Consider the following 23,743-nt stretch of genomic DNA (forward strand, 5'->3'; position numbering starts at 1 on the left):
ATGGGAGACTGGAAGGGTAGAGTTAGGTCTACAGAGATGGAAGAGTGAGCCCAAATCCGGCCAGTTCCTTTCTTTGATGCTGACTCTGAGACCGCAGGCTCCTGGCCTCCTCTGCAGTGCATGCAGCGGGTGCAGACATGCAGGTCCTTTTACTCCAGCAGTTAGAAAGGAGAGTCAGGGGCCAGAACACCTGGCTGAGCTCAGGAGAATATGCAGGAAGCAACTCAAAGAAGGGTGCTGCAGGGAAGCTGCTGGCTGGTGGGGAGGTTCCCTAAGCAGGATTCCCGTGTGACCATTGCTTTCTTTTGAAGCATCATGTAAATTCTTACCTGGACATATTCAAATGAATATTTTCATTAAATTTTAATTAAAGAGGATTTGGGGAAATTGGTCTGCAAGTTGTAAATTTAGACACACTTGCCTCAATATCTCCAGGTCTCATTTTCTCTGACATTTTTGTGTCCATAACATTTTCCATGCATTTCTCCACCTGGTGACTGCTCTACCAAGGAGGCTCTGAAGTTTAGGATATGGAAAGCTCAGAGATACGTAGTCGAGTGTTGAGCACCTGCTTCTAGTTAGTAGTAACTAACTAGAGGAAAACCCAGTGGGCAAAGACATCCAACCTGTCCTTGAGCCCCAGTCAGTCTTTTTTATTAGAAACATCACTTACGGGGTATGGTGCTGCCAGCAGGTCAATCTGTACCAGTAAGGGGAGTGCATCAGCAGCCTCATTTTGCCTTTAGACTCCTAGATACCCCCCAAATTGCTGCTGTGACTTTGCCCAGACACCAACAACTTGGGGCCAAGTTTACCAAGAAAGTCACTGTCACTGTTCTCCCATTGTTCATCAATTTGCTCTAGTGGGCCCAGTAACGTCTCCATTGTGACACTTGTTACTGTGTTTGGCATATCGAATACGTCACCGGGTAGCTTGACAGGCATTGTCGTGTGGGCAAGATACTCTCAGCAGCTTGCCAGGATTTCCAAGAGGGATGGAGGAATAGAACCCGGGTCAGCCATGTCGGCTGTGTGCAAGGCAAACGCCCTACCCGCTGTGCTATTACTCCAACCACGAAAGTAAACAGCCAAAAGTTAGGTATGTGGGAGACACATCCACAAACCACCTCCGGCTCAGCTATATAATTGGAGGCAAGACCTCTCTGGTTCCTGATCAAACTGCTTAACGGCCGTGATCCCAGAGACTTGGGAACAAATCTTGGAACTCAGCAGGTCTTGGCCAAAATCCCTCAAGATTTAATTGTCAAAATTTTGGAATTCCAAAATCACGCAGCCACTACTGCAGCCATGTGACATCATATGTTATTCATAACCAGCAATAGAAAACAAATTGCCTACGGTTACCTTTTTAGCAGATCTGAGTGTTGGGGTAAAATTCCAAATAATATTGGTGGGCTTGGGGCCAAAATATTGAATGAAATCAAAGTAGAGAGAGAGAAATGTGGAAAAGATCTGCCCCACAGGTAGGGGGAGGGTGTGGGATGGGGTGTATATGAAGTTTTTTGGTGGTTGAAAATGGGCACTGGTGAAGGGACAGGTGTTTCATCATTGTATGACTGAGACTTAAACCCAAAAGCTTTGTAACTGCTCTCACAGTGATTCAATAAATAAATTTATAAAAATGAAAAAAAGTAAGGTGGAGTTCATGCCCAATACAATCAGCCTAATCAATGGCTGAATAAATAGCAATATTTCTACATTAAAAAAAAGAAAGAAAGATCACTTAGCCTCTAGCTAACATGTATCGACTGCGTTCTTAGTCAAGGCACTAAATTATTAGTTAAGAAAGAGTTTTATTCACAGATGATGGCATATAGTTTTGATTGGTTCAGAGTTTTTTATTATGAAAATATAGATTTATATGTTTAAGAATTATGTAGACTATATAAATGGCAAATGTACTTAAACATGGCACATAATTACTTTAGCACATAATTCCAATAGTTTTAAAAATAGGTATTTTGGGAAAGGGGACATTGGCCTGCATATTTGTCAGATTTTGAAAATGCATTGACTGTGCTTTCAAGTCTGATGTTAAACTACTAAACAGAAATTATGGGCCTCTGTGAAGAAAAACCAGGAATAGAATAGATTTAATTAACCTGAAAGATTCAATAGGGTTAATTCAATAAATAATTTCACCTAGTTTCAATATGAGTGAGACTTTTTAGTTCGCTTTCAAAATTGTTCAGCAGATTTCTCATGATCAAGAGAACTCTGTGTGTGCATGGTGAGTGTTGGAGAGGGCAAGAGGGTTGGCACCATCTGAATGGTACTGAGCTAAGGAGGGGGGCATGAGACAAGGAGAATTCTATCATCACACTGGTTGTAAAAATTTAAAATTTTAAGTAAAGTTCGGGTTCTCAAATATACAAAATTAAATTTAAAAACATTCTCCAGATTCCAGGAAGAAAGGGGTATGCATTTTAAAAAATGATACTAGAGGGGATACAGTGCCATCCAGCAGGTCAACCAGTACCTGTGGGATGAGTGCATCAGCAGCCTGATGGTGTCTTAAGGCTTCCTGATACCCTAAAACTGCCAGACATCAATAACTTGGAACCAAGCTTCCCGAGAAATTAAATGGACAAAAGTTAAGTGGAAATCTGAGTCACAAACCACATCTAACTCAGCAATACAAGATCATTTATCAACCTTGCGTCAGAGACCCATAAATAAATCTTGAAAGAGATCAAAAGCAGGCCACAATTCAGAGACTCACAAATGAATCTCAGAGGAGAGCAGTATGCCACAGAGATGCCTCCAGATCCCAAATATTTAAAATTTTAGAATCCCTACCTCAGGGGCTGGAGCGATAGCACAGCGGTAGGGCGTTCGCCTTACAAGCGGCCAACATGGCCGACCCAGGTTCGATTCCTCCGCCCCTCTCGGAGAGCCCGGCAAGCTACCGAGAGTATTCAATATGCCAAACACAGTAACAACAAAGTCTCCAATGGAGACGTTACTGGGCCCGCTCGAGCAAATCAATGATCAACGGGAGGGCCTTTACCTTTACCTTTACCTTTACCTCAGAATCAGCTTACATAAGGAGATAAAGGACCTGTACAAAGAAAATTACAAAATGTTACTTCATGAAATAAAAGAGGACACAAGGAAATGGAAACATAACCCCTGCTCATGGATTGGGAGAATTAACATTGTCAAAATGGCAATACTCCCCAAAGCATTATACAGATTCAGTGTGATACCTATAAGGATATCCATTACATTCTTCAAAGAAATGGATCAAACACTCCTGAAATTCATATGGAACAACAAACCCCCATGAATAGCTAAAGTAATTCTGGGGAAAAAGAAGATAGGAGGCATCACCTTCCCCAACCTCAAACTCTACTACAAAGCGGTAATAATTAAAACAGCATGATACTGGAACAAAGGCAGAGCAGTAGCCCAATGGAGCAGGGTTGAATATCCTTACACACACCCTCAAATACATGATCATCTAATCTTTGATAAGGGAGTAAGAAATGTGAAGTGGAGCAAGGAAAGCCTCTTTAACAAATGATACTGGCAAAACTGGACAGCTACATGGAAAAAAAATGGGGTCTACCTAACACCATGCACAAGAGTCAGATGGAAATGGATTAAAGACCTAAACATCAAACCAGAATACATAAGGCATATTGAAGATAAGGTCAGTAAAACCCTCCAGGACATTGAAGCTAAAGGTTTCATCAAAGATGACTCGCCACTGACCAGGCAAGTGGAAACAGAGATAAACAAATGGGACTATCTTAAACTAAGAAGCTTCTGTACCTCAAAAGAAACAGTGACCAGAATACAAAGACAATCTACAGAATTGTAAAAGATATTTTCCAAATACCCATCTGATAAAGGGTTGATATTAAATATATACGAGGCACTGGTTGAACTCCACAAGAAGAAAACACCCAACCCTATCAGAAAATGGGGCAATGAACTGAAAAGAAACTTTCTCAAAGAAGAAATATGAATGGCTAAAAGGCACATGAGAAAATGCTCTACATCACTAATCATCAGGGAGATGCAGATCAAAACAACAATGAGATATCCCACACCACAGAGACTGGCCCACATTGAAACAAACAAAAGCAACCAGTGCTGACGTGCATGTGGGGAGAAAGGGACTCTCCTTCACTGCTGGTGAGAATGCCGACTGGTTCAGTCCTTTTGGAAAACAGTATGGTCCTTTCTCAAAAAATTAGAAATTGAACTCCCACTTGACCCAGCAATAGTACTTCTGGGAATATACCCCAGAGATTCAAAAATATATAGTATAAATGGCATCTGCACTCGTATGCTCACTGTAGCACTGATTACAATAGCCAGAATCTGGGAAAAATCTCGATTATCTGAGAACAGATGACTGGCTAAATAAATTTTGGTACTTCTACACAATGGAATATTATGCAGCTGTTAGGAGAGATGAAGTCATAAAATTTGCATATAAATGGATTAACATGGAGAGTATCATGCCGAGTGAAGAGTCAGAAAGAGCAGGACAGACATAGGAAGACTGCATCCATTTGTGGAATATAAAGTAACAGAAAGGGAGACTAACACACAAGAAGAGTAGAGATAAAGATCAGGAGGATTGCTCCATGGCTTGAAAGCTGGACTCACATGCTAGGGAAAAGGGCAGCTCAGATAGAGAAGGGATCATCAAGTAAAGCATGGTTGGAGGACCAGCTTGGGGTTGGAGATGTGTACTGAAAGTAGACTATAGACCAAACATGACTTAACATCTGCATTGCAAACCACAACACCTAAAGGAGATAGAGAGCAAAATGAAATCAGCCTGCTACAGAGGCAGGGGGAAGGGAGAGGATGGGTGGTGGGTGGTGGGAGGGATACTGGGAACATCGGTGGTGGCAAATGGGCACTGGTGGAGGGATGGGTACTCGATCATTGGATGACTGAAACATAAGCATGAAAGTTTGGAAGTTTGTAACTGTATCTCGTGGTGATACATTAAAAAATTAAAAAATAATAAAAAATAAATTAAAAAAAGAAAAAAGAAAAATTTTAGAATTCCTAGAGTGCATGGCTATTTTCACAGCTGCACGATACCTCAAACAATTCATGACAAGCAACGCAAAATAAACTATTTAGCATCTGCCTAAGGGACATGCTGCGGTGGTTGGTAGTGGTAAGATTCAAAGTAATGGTGGTGGGAAGATGCAATGATGGTGGGACTGGTGTTGAAATACTGAATGTAAACAATTACTGTGAACAACTTTATGAAATATTTAAAACTTAAAAAAATTTAGTGGAGCCCCGCCGCCAGAGGACAGCGCGGAACCCAGCCCCCAGCCCCAGCGCGCGACCAGCTCCGACCGGCCCCCAATCCAGGTGGGTTGGATGAGCCCAGCGGAGCCCCGCCCCTGAGCGCCGCCCACCAGCGAGCCCCGCCGCCAGAGGACAGCGCGGAACCCAGCCCCCAGCCCCAGCGCGCGCGACCAGCTCCGACCGGCCCCCAATCCAGGTGGGTTGGATGAGCCCAGCGGAGCCCCGCCCCTGAGCGCCGCCCGCCGAGCGAACTCAGGATCCTGGGAGGGAGTGGCCTGGGACTGGCTAGGGGCGTGGCCTCAAAGAAAGGGGCGTGGCCTCCAAAAAGTGGGCGTGGCCTGCTTCCGGGCCGGCGGCCGCTTATGCGGCCGCAGGTTTATCAATCACTCCAAGCAATTAGGACCTTCATCCTTTCATCCTTTTCATCAACTTGTTACCTAATACCAACCAAAATTTCTCACCTCTTCTACTACAATTCAAGAAAATTCCACTCGCCTACTCCATTTCCAACAAAAGTTCTGTTGGAAAATAGCTATACAAGCTCAGTAGTAAATAGCAACTCCTCCAAAAGTTTCACTCAATGTCAGTTATAAAACAAAGAATAACGCCTGATTCAGAAGAAGGTTAGACCCAGAAAGGTAGAAGAGGCGCATCTAGCAGCAACAAAGCTGAACGGCTCCTGGCAGTCTCTCCTCACTCAACCAGAACAGTAGCAGCGAGTGTGAAGGACCAAACCACACTGGTCACAATGGTAAAGCAACGCAAAAGCCCACCAAACTTTCATATTGAAGAGTCTAGCCCAGATGACACCAACAGTACTGTAGTATTAGACAACCTCTCTGACAAGGAATTCAGAATGGAGCTACTCAGGATGCTTAGGGAACTAAAAGAAAAAATGGAAACCAATGCCAATAAAAGACAAGAGGAGTTGAAGGCAGAAATGAGGAAAATGCAATTGGAAATGTCGGACCTGAAAAACCTGGTAGCCGAATTGAAAACCACAGTGGAAGGCCTCAGCAGCAGAGTAACAGCGGCTGAGAACAGAATCAGTGAGCTCGAAGATCAAGTTCAGAGTTTTATCAGAAAACAGCAGAAAATGGAAAAGAGACTCACAGTTCGAGAACAGATGGCAAGAGAAGATCGTGATGAAGCCAAGAGGGGTAACATAAGAATTATTGGAGTCCCAGAGGGATGGGAAGAAAACCTTGATGAAGAAGAAACTGTCAAAGAAATCATTGCTACAACGTTTCCAGAGTTGAAGAAAACTAACGACCACATCCAGGAGGCCCGAAGGGTACCGGCTAGAAGAAATCCGAATAAAAATACCCCAAGACACATCCTGATCAAAATGACCAAAACCTTAGACAGAGACAAAATTCTGAAAGCAGCAAGATCGAAGAAAGAAATCTCTTACAAAGGAGCATCCTTAAAATTCACAGCTGATTTTTCTGATGAAACCCTCAGGGCCCGAAAACAGTGGTGGGACATAGTGAAAAAACTCAATGAAATAAATGCTTCTCCAAAAATACTTTACCCAGCGAGACTCTCATTCATAATAGAAGGAACAACACACAGTTTCACAGACAAACAACAGCTCAGGAACTTCATAGACTCAAAACCATGGTTACAAGTACAACTAAATGGGCTAATTTAAGGCAAGACAGGCCCCTCAAATACACCAAATTTCAACAGAACAATGGGACAAACTCCCATAACAATAATCTCTCTCAATGTCAATGGGCTAAACTCACCAATTAAAAGACATAGAGTGGCAGGATGGATCAGAAAACTGAACCCAACATTCTGCTGCCTGCAAGAAACACATCTCAATAGTCAAAGCAAACACAGACTCAGAGTCAAAGGCTGGAAAACAATCCTACAGGCAAACAGCTCCCAGAAAAAAGCTGGGGTAGCTATCCTAATATCAGACCACATTGACTTCAGAGTGAAGAAGGTCATAAGAGACAGTGAAGGCCATTTCCTATTGACCAAAGGATCTGTACAACAGGAAGAACTTACAATAATAAACGTATATGCACCTAATGAGAGACCAGCAAAATACTTAAAACAATTACTCATAGATTTGGAAAAAGACATCGATAACAACACAATACTAGTGGGAGACTTAAACACCACTTTGTCACCTCTTGATAGATCAACCAGACTCAAGCTTAGCAAGGACATACTTCATCCGAGGGAAACAATGGAAGAAAGGGACTTAGTAGATATATACAGGACACTTCATCCACAAAAAGCTGAATACACATTCTTCTCAAGCGTACATGGAACGTTCTCCAAGATAGACCACATGCTGAGCCACAAAACATGCCTCCATAAAATTAAGAAGATAGAGATTATATCAACAATCTTCTCAGACCACAATGCGCTGAAATTAGAAGTAAATCACACACAAAAACAGAAAACTAAATCAAACACCTGGAAATTAAACAGTGCACTATTAAACAATGAGTGGCTTAGACGGGAAATTAAAGAGGAAATCAAAAGATTCCTAGAAACGAATGAAAATGAAGACACGAGTTACCAAAACTTATGGGACACAGCAAAAGCGGTCTTAAGAGGAAAGTTTATAGCTCTACAAGCATTCCTCAGAAAGGAGGAGCGAGCCCACATAAATAAACTAACCTCACAGCTTAAGAACTTGGAGAAGGAACAACAAAAGGAGCACAACCCTTACAGGAGGAAGGAAATAATAAAACTCAGAGCAGAGATTAATGAGATGGAAACCCAGAAAACAATCCGAAAGATCAATGAAACCAAGAGCTGGTTCTTTGAGAAAATTAACAAAATCGATAAGCCCCTAGCAAAACTCACAAAGAAAGGGAGAGAGAAAACCCTAATAAGCCGAATCAGAAATGAAAAGGGGGTCATTACAACAGAAACTACAGAAATTCAAAGGATCCTCAGGGAGTACTTTGAAAAGCTTTATGCCACGGAACATCAAAACCTCGAGGAAATGGATAAATTCCTAGACTCCTACAGACTCCCAAGGCTGAACCAAGAAGACCTGGAATACCTGAACAGACCTATCACCATCAAGGAAATTGAAATGGTAATAAAAAGTCTCCCCAAGCACAAAAGCCCGGGCCCGGATGGATTCACCAGTGAATTCTTCCAAATCTTTAAAGAAGACTTACTCCCAATCCTCTTTAAGCTTTTCCATGAAATTGAAATATCAAATACACTTCCGAACAGTTTCTATGAAGCAAATATCACACTGATACCAAAAGCAGACAGAGATAACACAAAGAAAGAGAACTACAGGCCGATATCCCTGATGAACACAGATGCAAAGATCCTCAACAAACTACTAGCAAATAGAATCCAAGTACTCATCAAAAAGATTATACACCATGACCAAGTAGGATTCATCCCAGGGATGCAAGGATGGTTTAACATTCGGAAATCAATCAACATAATCCATCATATCAACAAAAGAAAAGATAAAAAGCATATGATTATATCAATAGATGCAGAGAAAGCATTTGACAAGATCCAGCACCCCTTTATGATGAAAACCCTAGCCAAAATGGGTATAGAGGGGACCTTCCTCAACATAATTAAAGCCATCTACCACAAGCCTACAGCAAGCATCATCCTCAATGGGGAAAAACTGAGAGCCTTCCCTCTAAGATCAGGGACGAGACAAGGATGCCCACTCTCTCCACTGCTGTTCAATATAGTACTGGAAGTACTAGCAAGAGCAATTAGGCAAGAAAAAGATATTAAGGGCATTCAGGTAGGAAAGGAAGAAATCAAGCTCTCACTATTCGCAGATGATATGATACTATACTTAGAGAACCCAATAACCTCCACCAAAAAACTCCTAGAAACAATAGACTTGTATAGTAAAGTTGCAGGCTATAAAATCAATACCCAAAAGTCCATGGCTTTCCTATACGCAAACAGTGAGAGAGAGGAAAGTTATATGAAAAAATCAATCCCGTTCACAATTGTGCCCCAGAAAATCAAGTACCTAGGAATCAGCTTAACTAAGGAAGTAAAGGACCTGTACAAAGAAAACTACAAAACGCTACTTCAGGAAATAAAAGAAGACATGAGGAAATGGAAAGACATCCCCTGCTCATGCGTCGGGAGACTTAACATTGTCAAAATGGCAATACTACCGAAAGCACTGTACAAATTCAATGCAATTCCTATAAGGATACCCATGACATTCTTCAAAGAAATGGAGCAAACACTCCTGAAATTTATATGGAACAATAAACCCCCACGAATAGCTAAAGCAATTCTTGGGAAAAAGAAAATGGGAGGAATCAACCTCCCTAACTTCAAACTTTACTACAAAGCGGTAATAATCAAAACAGCATGGTACTGGAAAAAAGGCAGAACTGCAGACCAATGGAACAGAGTTGAATACACTGACATCTCCCCTCAATCATATAATCATCTAATCTTTGATAAAGGTGCAAGAAATGTGAAGTGGAGTAAGGAAAGCCTCTTTAACAAACTGTGCTGGCATCACTGGACGGCTACATGCAAAAAAGTGGGCTCAGAACTCTGCCTAACACCATGTACAAAGGTAAGATCAAAATGGATTAAAGACCTCAACATCAGACCAGAAACCATAAGATACATTGAAGACAAAGTTGGTAAAACCCTCCATGACATTGAGGCTAATGGTATGTTCAAAGATGACACGCCACTGGCTGAGCAAGTGAAAACAGAGATAGATAAATGGGACTATCTTAAACTAAGAAGCTTCTGTACCTCCAAAGAAACTGTGACCAAAATACAAAGACAGTCTACAGAATGGGAAAGAATATTCGCCAAATACACATCTGACAAGGGGTTGATATCAAGGATATACAAAATACTGGTTGAGCTCCACAAGAAGAAAACATCCAACCCCATCCAAAAATGGGGCAATGAAATGAACAGAAACTTTCTCAAAGAAGAAATCCGAATGGCAAAAAAGCACATGAGAAAATGCTCTACATCATTAATCATCAGGGAGATGCAGATCAAAACCACAATGAGATACCATCTCACACCTCAGAGACTGGCCCACATTCAAAAGAACAAAAGCAACCGCTGCTGGCGCGGATGTGGTGAGAAAGGGACACTCCTTCACTGTTGGTGGGAATGTCCACTGGTTCAGCCCTTTTGGAAAACAGTATGGACGTTCCTCAAAAAATTAGAAATTGAGCTCCCATTTGACCCAGCGATACCACTCCTGGGAATTTATCCCAGAGAGGCAAAAATGTGTAGCCGAAGTGACATCTGCACTTGTTTGTTCATTGCAGCACTCTTTACAGTAGCCAGAAACTGGAAGAGACCTGAGTGCCCAAGAACAGATGACTGGTTAAAGAAACTTTGGTACATCTACACAATGGAGTACTATGTAGCTCTTAGAAAAGATGAAGTCATGAACTTTACATACAAGTGGTACAATATGGAAAGTATCATGCTAAGTGAAATGAGTCAGAAAGAGAGGGATAGACATAGAAAGATTGCATTCATCTGGGGGATATAAAGTAACAAAATATGAGATTAATACCCAAGAATAGCTGAGATCAGCACCAGGAGAATTACTCCATAACTTAGAGGCCAGCCGGGTATTCTAGGGGAAAGGACAATTCAGATAGAAAGGGCAACACCAAGTGGAGGGTGTTTGGAGGATCCTCCCAGGAGGGGAGATGCAGGTCGAAAGTAGACTGGACTGAACATGTTCACCACTCAATGCCTCTTTTGCTGATCACAGCACCCAGAAGGAGAGAGAGAACAAGGGGGAGTGCCCTGCCACAGTGGCAGGGGGGGATGGGGGGATGGGGGGGGAGGGATGTTGTCCTGGTGGTGGAAAGTGGACACTGGTGGAGGGATGGGTATTTGATCGTGCTATGACCGAGATCCAAGCACAAAAATTTGTAAATCTACAACTGTACCTCATGGTGTTTCACTAATAAAATTAAAAAAAAAATAAAAACAAAAAAAATTTAGTGGCTGGTCCTAGAGGTCTTCGGCTGCCAGAGCCCTGGTCGGGGCGGGGAGGAAAGCTCAACCCGCTCCTCTCCAAGGGGCCCGGCAAGGACAGCCAGGAGCGGGGGCAGGAGACTGCACTGTTCTCTTCCAGGAGCTGGTTTTTATAGTCTCTGAGTCTTGGGTGCTGATGGGATTACACGGCGCCAGGGGGCCAGTTGGTGGGTGTGACCCCTGCCTACTGGAATTTGGAGGATCTGGGTGGAGGATGCTTGGCACAAAGCCGCGGGTTCCGGGGCCGAGATCTCCAAGCCTACTCAAATCGGGGCTGAGCATCTTATTGTGACATCTTATTATGACATCTCATTATCTCATTCCTACTTTGGACAAACTGGCAGGCTACCGAATGTAGCCTGCCCACAGGGCAGAGTCTGGCAAACTCCCCGTGGCGTACCCAATATGCCAAATACCAGTAACAATGATGGGTCTCATTCTCCTAAAGAGCCTTGAATATAATCTCAGGGCTAGGATGAAGGAGACGTTACTGGGGCCTGCTCGAGGCAATCGACGAATAACAGGATGATTTGTGATTTGTGAAAAAAAATTAAAGTTATGTGGAGTTCAAGCCTGCTTCAATCAGCTTAATCAGTGGCTGAATAAATAGCAATACGCCTACATAAAAAAAAGATACTAGTTTTTAGTTTGTGGCTCAAGGTATCCATCTGGACCTAGAGAACAAATAGCCTTGTATATACTGGCTTTTCTTTCCTATCTTACAGCATTAATTAAATGTTTTATAAATCCTTTCATTTAAAATATCAACACCCAGGAGGAGTGCTACTTCAAAACTCACGGGAGCCTCTCTCTCGTCACATTTTTCCAGATGATTATTTCTTTTCACTTCAGGTGTAATGCAAAATAGCAATGAAATGAAATCATTTTATACTAAATGATAATATTAATGCAGTGTTTCGATTTCAGTAGTTGAAACAAAATAGTAACCAGTGATTATCCCGTAATTATCTCTGAAATTACACTTCGAATGAATATATTATTATGTGCAAGTGCAGTGACAACCTGCAATTGTTAACTTCATGTGCTTACTTTTAATAGAATAAATCAAAAGCCAATGACTTCACAAGTGGTCATTTGTTTCTGGTGGATATGTGGGGACTATGTGGGTGTATAAAGCAAATTTCTATGACAAGGAAAGCCAATTCAAAAAGCAAAAAAAACCCAGACTCAATAAAAATGCATCTGTGTTTTACAGTTTTTGAATATTTATATCTATATCTTATACACCTCTGAAATACATTCCTGTAGTGAATCTTACATAATTTCATTCTTGGTGGTAAGCCAAGGCCCATTTGTTAGCACTCAGGATTTCTTCACTGTTACAGGGAGGAGATCAAGGTTAGGAATTGTCTCTCATGAATACTAAACCACAGCAGCTGTGGGGGCTGATCTGCAGCAAAATTATTTGGGGAATAAACAGGAATATTGGTGGTTAACAAGGAAAAACATCTCTTCATCTCCCTTCCAGATTTTCAGTGTCTCCTGCCTGGTGTCATTTCGGAGTTAGTACCAATTTTGGAATCAGTGTCTTTAGTTTTACACCTTTCAGGGAAAGTCATTTTACAATGTCTTTGTTCCAATAAAGTAAGGAAAAACCTCCACTTTGAGACAAGCTACAATAACAAATAATAAATATCATTATTAAATTGAGGTAATTTTGCAACGAAATCACAGAATTCTAAATTAGAAGCAGCGAAGAAGGAAGAGAGAGAGGGAGAGGGAGAGGGAGAGAGAGAAGGGGAGAGAGAGAGAGAGAGAGAGAGAGAGGAAGAGAGAAAGAGAGAGAGAATGAGAGAGGACGGTCCTCTCTGACCTCATTCAGTCCTCAGCACTTCATGGTCTCCAAGCTCAGTGGACTGAGAGCAGCCCCTGAGCACCAACAGTTGTGGTCCAATTACCCCAGTAAATAAATGATTTTAAAACATTTAGCTATATACTAAATTCTGAGAGGGCTGGAGTGATAGCACAGCAGGTAGGACATTTGCCTTGTACTCAGCCAACCCAGGTTCAATTTCTCCACCCTCTTGGAGAACTTGGCAAGCTACTGAGAGTATCCCGCTCACACAGTCTGGCAAACTACCCATGTCATATTCGATATGCCAAAAACAGTAACAACAAGTCTCACAATGGAGACGTTACTGGTGCCTGTTCGAGCAAATCAATGAACAACAGGACAGTGCTAGAGTGGACAGACAGTGCTATACTAAGCTCTGTGCTTAGTGAACAAAACAACTATTGTTTCTATGATTGTATGGTTGAGAGAATGAAGAAACAGGCATGGTTAGATTTTAGACTTACTTCCTAAAAACAAATACCATTGAGAGGTAGCAATACTTTATTTCTTCCAGAACTCACACTACCAGCAAATAAACTGGAGTAAAAATTTATGTACAAAGGCGATCTTACTCCTGAGTATGCACATTACTTCTGGGTGATGAACTAGACTGATGGAGAGGGTTGAGTGAGTGCATGTCAAGGGAGAAAACAGAATGGATTCAGTTTCCAAAAAATAGCAAATATTTGTAGCATTCACTAGGGAAATTCAGGGACACCTGGTGGTACTCGGGGTTTATTCCTTTGCCCTCAGGTATCACCCTTGAAGGGGTTCAAGGAACCATACGGGATGCTGTCCTCTTGGTTCTAGTATTTCATACTTTGGGGTTTCTGGCCCCCCAAGAGAGAGATTTTAAGTCTGGTCTTTGTTATAGCATTGAAAATAACTGAGTATTCTTTATCAAAATTAAAAGTAGAATCAAATTTTTAAGAATATACTTTGGGGATCTGAAGAGACAGTTAAGGCATGTGTCTTGCATACGGCTGACTGGCTGTGTACCTGACACAGTATATGGTCCCTCAAGCACTGCCAGAAATAACTCCTGAGCACAGAACCAAGAAAAAACCCTGATAACCAGGTGTGACTCCAAACCCTCTCCACTCTCCAACCAAAATATGTTTTTTTTGGCGGGGTGGAAAAGAAAACAGAAACATTTATTCCTAGTTTTGGTTAAATATAAACCATCACACTTAGCCCTCAGACATTTGACAGACTCTTTTTGTCAATAAAACCTTAAATGTTCAATGCACGAACTCGTTACTCCATAATAATGATGTTCTGACATTCAAATGCTGTCATACTGCAACACTGTTAGAGCACACAGTGTTTCTGAAGTCAGAAACCTGGGAACTCTATTTCTTCTCACTTCTGTGTGAACTTCTATCTTCCTATGAGGCATAGCTCTAACATCAGAGACAAGCTAATTCTATCAACAGAAGAGAGATTTTCTTTTTCCTTAAAAGAACTTCGATCTTTAAGAAATAAACATGCACTTTTACAATATTACTAAGAATAGCCGGAAAAACGGTTGAAGACTTAGTGCACTGACATCAGGTTTCAGGAACTTATTGCTGTTAATGCTTGATTCAGTTTTGCCTCTTCCATATTTATTAAACCGGTCTTTTCTTGACAACCATCTGAAATTCATGTCTCTCCCATTTAGAGTTTGAGCTTATTTCCCAAGCAAGTATTTTCTTTTGTAAAGTGATTTCTCAACGTGGTTCTCACTGTGAGTCTTTCCATGTGTGTCCATTTTAGTCTATCTTAGATCAGCTCAGTGATCGAGTGACACCTTTACAACCTTCAAATAATTTAATTACCTCTAGAATTCACCAATACTTCACTCAGATGTAATCTTACATGAAATGTAAGGCTTGCACATGGAAACAAGGAAGTTACTATATATGTGTGTGTGTGTCCACATACACATACAATTATAAAATACACATATCATCATATATATTATTTGATATATAGCAGTATATTTGTGTATATACTGTTTTAAATATATATATATATGTCACTGTCACTGTCCTCCTGTTGTTCATTGATTTTCTCAAGCAAAAACATCTCCATTGAGAGACTTTTATTGTTACTGTGTTTGGCATATCGAATTCGTCACAGGTAGCTTGCCAGGCTTTGCTGTGCCGGCGAGATACTCTCGTTATCTTGCCGGGCTCTCCAAGAGGGGCAGAGGAGTCGAACTCGGGTCAGCCATGTTGGCTGTGTGCAAGGCAAATGCCCTACCCGCTGTGCTATCACTCCAGCACAAATATATAGAGCTATAGCACAGCGGTAGGGCATTTGCCTTGCACGCAGCCAACATATATATATATATATATATATATATATATATATATATATATACACTAGTAGACTACCTTGAACAATATTTTGGGCAAGAATAATAATCCCCCCTTATTATTCTGTGACACAGAATTCTCATAAAACTTGCAACCATAAAAAAATGTAATTGTAGAATTAGAAAATGTGTATAGTATTAATTCAGGTCAGTGTAAAAAGTGTTTAACAGAATAAAGCACAATTTACTGGAGTAAAGTGTTCAAAACATCATAAAGAGCAAACTAAATTTCTATCACAAATGCAAATATATATATTATAAAATACATCACATACCTCTTTCCATCTGTTGGCTTTCCATGAAGGACATCTGACAGATCTACAAGCTTTGTGAGTTTGAGGTTTCTGTAAATGACTGCAGTATTTTTCTTCTAATTTTCCTTGGAAACGGTCAATGCAAAGCACCTCACGGTACTTAAAACCTTTCCCACAGGAAGCTGAGCACTGAAAATAAATTGAAACACTGTCAAACCCGTTGTTCATCGATTTGCTCAAGCGGGCCCAGCACTGTCTCCATTGTGAGACTTCTTGTTACTGTGTTTGGCATATTGAATACTCTCAGTAGCTTGCCAGGCTCTCTGAGAAAATAAATTAGTTCATTAAATTCATTTTATGTTGATTAACTTGACAAAAAATCATGAAATGAAGCAAAGTATTATACCTTTGTGATTGATATTAGTACTATGAGGTAGTCATTTTTTTCTAAACTTTTTTTTTTGCTTTTTGGGTCACATCCGGCAATGCCCAGGGGTTACTCCTGGCTTTGCACTCAGGAATTAATGCTGGCGGTGCTCAGGGAACCATATGGGATGCTGAGAATCGAACCTGGGTCAGCCTCGTGCAAGGCAAATGTCTTACCCGCTGTACTATCACTCCAGCCCCCTCTATACATATTCTTGATTAGTTCTAATATACCGAGCACTCTTCAGGCACAAAGATGCTTTACATATAGTTCTTAAGATTAAAGGCTATCTATAACTAACTTGTGTTGCCACATATAATCCAAAAGCTTGCTTTAAATGTAGTGCAGTCACCACTGATTCGATTTTTTTAGACCCATATGATTTTCCACAGTTCAAAATATGTTTTGGAGTTTAAAAAATCAATTTTCTCTCATCTCGATGCAGGAAACTAAAGTAAGAAAAAACACCATTTCTTTTGTAATTCATTTTGGATTTTTTTGCATTGATCTAAAAAAAAATTAACCACTAGTATATATTTAAAGATATAGCAAAACAGTTTCCTGCCCCCGCACCTGCTGTCCTCACAGGGACGCCTTGGAGGAAGGCGGGTTTAGTTGCCCCGCCCCCCCCCCCCCAGCAGAGCCCCAGCAGCCGAAGACCTCCAGAACCAGCCACAGCCATGCTGAGACCACTCTCCACATGTCCAGACAAGCCTCATGCATGAAGGAACTGGCAGAGGAACCCAGGCATGCAGGTCCCGGGGCTGAGATCTCCAAGCCTACTGAGATCTGGACTGTGCCTTCTCCACCCAGATCCCCCATCTTCCAGTAGATAGGCGTCACAACCACCAGCTGCCGCCAGTGCCAGGTTGGTCCCATCAACAGCCAAGAAGCAGAGACTATAAAACCCAGCTCCTGGAAGTGCGCAGCTGCATTTGTGGTTGCATGGCATCTTATTATCTCATTTTTCCTTTGGAGAACCGGGAAGGCTATTATAAGTATCCTGGCTGCACTGCAGAGTCTGGCAAACTTCCCGTGTCATACTCAATATGCCAAATACCAGTAACAATGATGGGTCTCATTCTCCTAACCCTGAAAGAGTATTGAATATGGCTCTTCTAAAATCTCAGGGATAGGAAGGAGACGTCACTGGTGCCTGCTTGAGGCAATCGATGAACAACAAGATGATCGTGATCATGATCATGATAGCAAAACAGTAACTTGGCTTTTTTTTTGTAAATTGCTATTTTATGACTGAAACCAGGATCATAAAGTAAAGTAATGTGAGCTCACATTGAATACTACCTCTGCCACTTATTTGCTGGATACCTTATTAGCACATTTCACCAACTGTATAAGACTTGTTTTCTTCAGTTAAATAAATGGGGGTTACCATATGAATTTTAAAGGCTTATTATGAAGATTAATATGAGACTTTATCCTCTGCCTTTCTCCTTCCTATAATCTCCAAGATGATGCAACTTTCCAGTCTGGTGTATGTACAATCAGGAACACAAGGATCTCAGTTAACTCTCATTATGTAAAGAAATGCTCACATATTGTTTAATTTTGTAAACATAGTGAGTTCTAAGAACATTAGGTAACATACTACGCATTTTGGGTATTTAGTGAGGTCAAACACAGGCTGTCTAATAATAGTGTTAATGCTTAAAATATATTTAAATTAAAACTTCATCAGTTTAGGGAATAATTTATCATTTCATATTGTTTGAATGATTATATCCCCTTTGTGTAAGCACCTGAATTAATTATTAAAAGTTATTGCTGTCTGGAGCTGGGCTGGAGTGATAGCACAGCGGGTAGGGCGTCTGCCTTGCACGCAGCCAACATAGCCGACCCGAGTTCGATTCCTCCGCCCCTCTCGGAGAGCCCGGCAAGCTATCGAGAGTATTCAATATGCCAGACACAGTAACAACAAAGTCTCCAATGGAGACGTTACTGGGCCCGCTCGAGCAAATCGATTGCTGTCTCACTCACCCAGGCACTCGCCCGATGGCAGGGCCCCTTCCTGGGGCTGCGAGTCTTACTAGATTCCCTGAGAGTGGCTGGTTTTCATTCTTGGTCTGCGGGGGAAGGGAATTGAGGCACACTGTGCGAACCCAAAGCTGAGCTGTTCCGGTACCCTTGCTCACTCATCCAGGTACCCACCCTATAGCAGGGCCCCTTCCTGGAGCCGTGGCCACTAATGAGGACACAAGTTATTCTCCCCCTACATATCCCATAGGAGCCATAAGTTACCTTCTTAGATGGAACTTTCACTAGGTTAACCACCAGAAACACATTAGCCAATAATTCATTAAGCTCATCTCAATTAATTCTGCATCTTAGAGCAGAACAGTAACAGTGAGTCTGAAGGTCTAAACCGCACAGGTCACAATGGTAAAACAATGCTGAAGCCCACCAAGCTTACTTCTTGAAGAGGCTAGCCCAGACGACACCAACAGTAAAGAAGTGCTAGACAACCTCTCTGACAAGGAATTTAGAGGGAGCTACTGAGGATGCCTAGGGAGCAAAAGGAAACAATGGAAAGCAATGCCAATAAAAGACAAGAGGATTTGAAGGTAGAAATTAGGAAAATTCAAACAAAATTACAAATGAAAATGTCATTTTCCACTTGTAAACGGAAAAACCTGGTAGGGGAATTGAAAAACTCAGTGGAAGGCCTCAGCAGCAGAGTAACTGTTGCTGAGGAAAGAATCAGGGAGCTCGAAGATGAAGTCCAGAGACTCTCCAGAAAAGAGCAGAAAATGGAAAAGAGACTCACAATTTGGGAACAGATGGCAAGGTAAAATCATGATGAAGCCCAGAGGAGTAACATAAGAATTGTTGGAGTCCCAGAGGGACAGTCAGAAACCCTGATGAAGAAGAAACTGTCAAAGACATCATTGATACAAATGTTCCCAGAGCTGAAGAAACCATGTGACCACATTCAGGAGGCCCGAAGGGTACCAGCTAGAAGAAATCCGAATAAAAATACCCCAAGACACATCCTGATCAAAATGACCAAAATCTTAGATAAAGACAAAATTCTGAAAGCAGCAAGATCAAAGAAAGAAATTTCCTACAAAGTAGCATCCTTAAGATTCACAGCTGATTTGTCTAATGAAACCCTCATGACCCGAAAACAGTGGTGGGATATAGTGAAAAAAACTCAATGAAATAAATGCCTCACCAAAAATACTTTACCCAGCGAGACTCTCATTCATAACAGAAGGAACAACAAAGTTTCACAGACAACCAACAGCTCAGGAATTTCATAGACTCAAAACCATGGTTACAAGAGCAACTAAATGGGTTACTTTAAGACAAGACAGGCTCCTCAAATACACCAAATTTCAACAGAAAAATGGGACAAAACTCCATAACAATAATCTCTCTCAATGTCAATGGTCTAAATGCACCAATTAAAAGACACAGAGTGGCAGGATGGATTATAAAATTGAGCCCAACATTCTGCTGTCTGTAAGAAACACATCTCAATAGTCAAAGAAAACACAAGCTCAGTATCAAAGGCTGAAAAACAATCCTACAGGCAAACAACTCCCATAAAAAAAAGCTGTGGTAGCCATCCTAGTATGAGACCACAATGATTTCAGACTGAAGGTCACAAGAGACAGTGAAGGCCATTTCTTATTGATCAAGAGATCTGTACAACAGGAAAAACTTACAATACTAAATGTATGTGCACCTAATGAGGGTCCAGCAAAGTACTTAAAACAACTATTCATAGACTTGGAGAAAGACATTGATAGCAACACAATACTAGTGGTAGACTTCAACACCGCTTTTTCACCTCTTTATAGATCAACCAGACTCAAGTTTAGCAAGGACATACTTCATCTGAGGGAAAAATGGCAGAAAGGGACTTAGTAGATATATACAGGACACTTCATCCTCAAAAAGCTGAATACACATTCTTCTCAAGCGTGCATGGAACATTGTCCAAGATAGACCACATGCTGAGCCACAAAACATACCTCCACAAAATTAAGAAGATAGAGATTGTATCAACAATCTTCTCAGACCACAATGCGCTGAAATTAGAAGTAAATCACACACACAAACAGAAAAATAAATCAAACACTTGGAAATTAAACAACTCACTATTGGACAATGAGTGGCTTAGAAAGGAAATCAAAGAGGAAATCAAAAGACTCCTGGAAACAAATAAAAATGAGGACACGGGTTACCAAAACTTATGGAACACAGCAAAAGCTGTGTTAATAGAAATGTTTATAGATCGACAAGCATTCCTTAAGGAGTAGCAAGCCCACATAAGTAACCTAACCTCACAGTTTAAGAGCTTGAAGAATGACCAACAAAAGGAACCCAATCCGAACAGGAGGAAGGAAATAATAAAACTCAGAGCAGAGATTAACGAGATGAAATCCCAAAAAACAATCCGAAAGATCAATGAAACCAAGAGCTGATTCTTCAAGAAAATAAACAAGATTGATAAGCCTCTAGCAAAACTCACAAAGGGAGACCAAAAACCCTAATAAACCGAATCAGAAATGAAAAGGGGCTCATTACAACAGAAACTACAGAAATTCAAAGGATTCTCAGGGAGTACTTTGAGAAGCTTTATGCCACGGAACACGAAAACTTCGAAGAAATGGATACATTCCTAGATTCCTATAGCCTCCCAAGGATGAACCAAGAAGATCTCGAGATTTTCGTGTTCTGTGGCATAAAGCTTCTCAAAGTACTCCCTGAGGATCCTTTGAATTTCTGTAGTTTCTGTTGTAATGACCCCCTTTTCATTTCTGATTCAGTTTATTAGGGTTTTCTCTCTCCCTTTCTTTGTGAGTTTTACCTGAAGAGACTTATCACCATCAAGGAAATTGAAACGGTAATAAAAAGTCTCCCCAAGCACAAAAGTTCTGGCCCAGATGGATTCACTAGTGAATTCTTCCAAATCTTTAAAGTTGACTTACTCCCAATCCTCTTTAAGCTTTTCCATGAAATTGAAGTAACAAAATCACTTCCAAACAGTTTTTATGAAACAAATATTACCCTGATACTAAAAGCAGACAGAAATACCACAAAGAAAGAGAATTACAGGCCTGATAAACACAGATGCAAAGATCCTCAACAAACTATTAGCAAATAGAATCCAATGACTCAGCAAAAAGATCATACACCATGAACAAGTAGGATTCATCCCAGGTATGAAAGGATGGTTTATCATTCAGAAATCGATCAACATAATCCATCATATCAACAAAGAAAAGATAAAAACCATATGATCATATCAATAGATGCAGAGAAAGCATTTGACAAGATCCAGCAATGTTTATGTTGAAAACTCTCAGCAAAATAGGCATTGAAGGAACTTTCCTCAATATAGTCAAAGCCATCTACCAAAAGCCCAAGGCAAGTATCATTCTCAATGGGGAAAAACTAAAAGTCTTCCCTCTAAGATCGGGCACAAGACAAGGTTGCCCACTTTCGCCACTCCTATTCAATATACTACTGGAAGTCCTGGCCATTGCAGTTAGGTAAGAGAAAGGTATTAGGGGAATACAAATAGGAAAGGAAGAAGTCAAACTATCACAATTTGCAGAAGATATGATACTATATTTAGAAAACCCTAAAGATTCTACAGAAAAGCTCCTAGAAACAATAGGTCAGTTTAGTAAAGTGGCAGGCTACAAAATCAACACCCAAAAGTCCATGGCTCTCTTATATACAAATAACAAAAGAGAAGAAATACACATTAAAAAAAATCTCATTCACAATAGTACCTCAGAAAATCAAGTTCCTCGGAATCAGCTAAAGCAAAGAGGTGAAGGACTTATACAAAGAATATTACAAAACATTACTTCAAGAAATAAAAGAGGACAACAGTAAATTCAGACAAATCCCGTGCTCATAGATAGGAAGGATTAACAATATCAAAATGGTAATACTGCCGAAAGCACTATACAAATTCAATATGGTCCCTATCAGGATACCCATGACATTTTTCAAAGAAATAGACAAAACATTCCTGAAATTCATATGGAACAATAACCCCCCACAAATAGATAAAATAATCCTTGGGGGAAAAGAAGATGGATGGCATCACCCTCCCCAACTTCAAACTGTACTACAAAGCAGTAGTAATTTAGACAGCATGGTACTGGGCTAGAAACAGACCTGCAGACCAATGGAACAGAGTCGAATATTCTGTCACAGACTTCCAAATATTTGACCACTTAATCTTTGACAAAGGAACAAGAAATGTGAAGTGGAACAAGGAAAGCCTCTTCAACAAGTGGTGCTGGGAAAACTGGATAGCTACCTGCAAAAAAAGGAACTCTGACCTCTGTCTAATGCCAGGCATAAAAGTCAGATCAAAATAAATTAAAGACCTGAATATCAGACATAAATCTATAAGGTACATAGAGGAAAATGTAGGCAGAACTCTCCATGACATTGAAGCTAAAAACATCTTTAAGGATTAAACAGCACTGATCATGCAAGTGGAAGCAAACATAAACAAATGGGACTACATCATACTTAGAAGCTTCTGCAATTCAAAAGAAACAGTGACCAAAATACAGAAAGAGCCTACAGAATGGGAAAGAATATTTACCCAATACCCATCTGATAAGGGATTAATATCTAGGATATAAAAGACACTAGTAGAATTGTACAAGAGAAAAACCTCAAACCCCATCAAAAAATGGGGAGAAAAAATGAACAGAAGTTTCCTCAAAAAAAGAAACACAGATGGCCAAAATGCACAGGAAAAAATGCTCCACATCGCTAGCCATCAGGGAGATGCAGATCAAAACAACAATGAGATATCATCTCACACCACAGTAACTGGCACACATTCAAAAGAACAAAAGCAACTAGTGCTGTCATGGATATGGGGAAAAAGGGACACTCTTTCACTGTTGGTGGGAATGCCCACTAGTCCAGCCTTTCTGGAAAACCATATGGACAGTCCTTCAAAAACTAGAAATTAAGCTTCCATATGACTTCACAATACCACTTATGGGAATATATCCCGAGGATGCAAAAAAGCACAGTAGAAATGACATCTGTACCTATATGTTCATTGCAGCACTGTTCACAATAGCCAAAATCTGGAAACAACCCAAGTGCCCTAGAACAGATGAGTGGTTAAGGAAACTTCGGTACATCTACACAATGGAATACTATGCAGCTGTCAGGAGAGATGAAGTCATGAAGTTTGCTTATAAATGGATAGACATGTAGAGTATCATGCTAAGTGAAATGAGTCAGAAAGAGAAGGACAGACATAGAAGCACTGCACTAATTTGTGGAGTATAAAACAACATAACATGAGGCTGACACCTCAGGACAGTAGATACATGGGACAGAGAGATTGCTCCATAGCTGGAAGCCTGCCTCATGAGCAAAGGGGAGAAGGCAGCTGGTATAGAGAAGAGATCACTAAGAAAAAGATGGCTGGAGGAATCGGTCAGGATCGGAGATATGTGCAGAAAGTAGGTAAAGGACCAAACATGATAACCTTTCAGTGTCTG

At 40.8% G+C, this 23,743-nt stretch overlaps 1 protein-coding gene across 1 annotated transcript in view; it reads right to left on the reverse strand.

The window, feature by feature from the left end:
• ADAMTS20 (ADAM metallopeptidase with thrombospondin type 1 motif 20) overlaps positions 1 to 23,743 on the reverse strand; it is a 238,054-nt gene that overhangs the window by 48,625 nt on the left and 165,686 nt on the right. The window contains exon 29 of the mRNA XM_056117833.1: positions 15,815 to 15,982. Within this exon, the coding sequence (XP_055973808.1) occupies positions 15,815 to 15,982 (168 nt within the window). The remainder of the gene's footprint in view (positions 1 to 15,814; positions 15,983 to 23,743) is intronic.

The sequence above is a fragment of the Sorex fumeus genome, unplaced genomic scaffold (genome assembly GCF_029834395.1).
Source record: "Sorex fumeus unplaced genomic scaffold, SorFum_2.1 ptg000036l, whole genome shotgun sequence".
NCBI lineage: Eukaryota > Metazoa > Chordata > Mammalia > Eulipotyphla > Soricidae > Sorex > Sorex fumeus.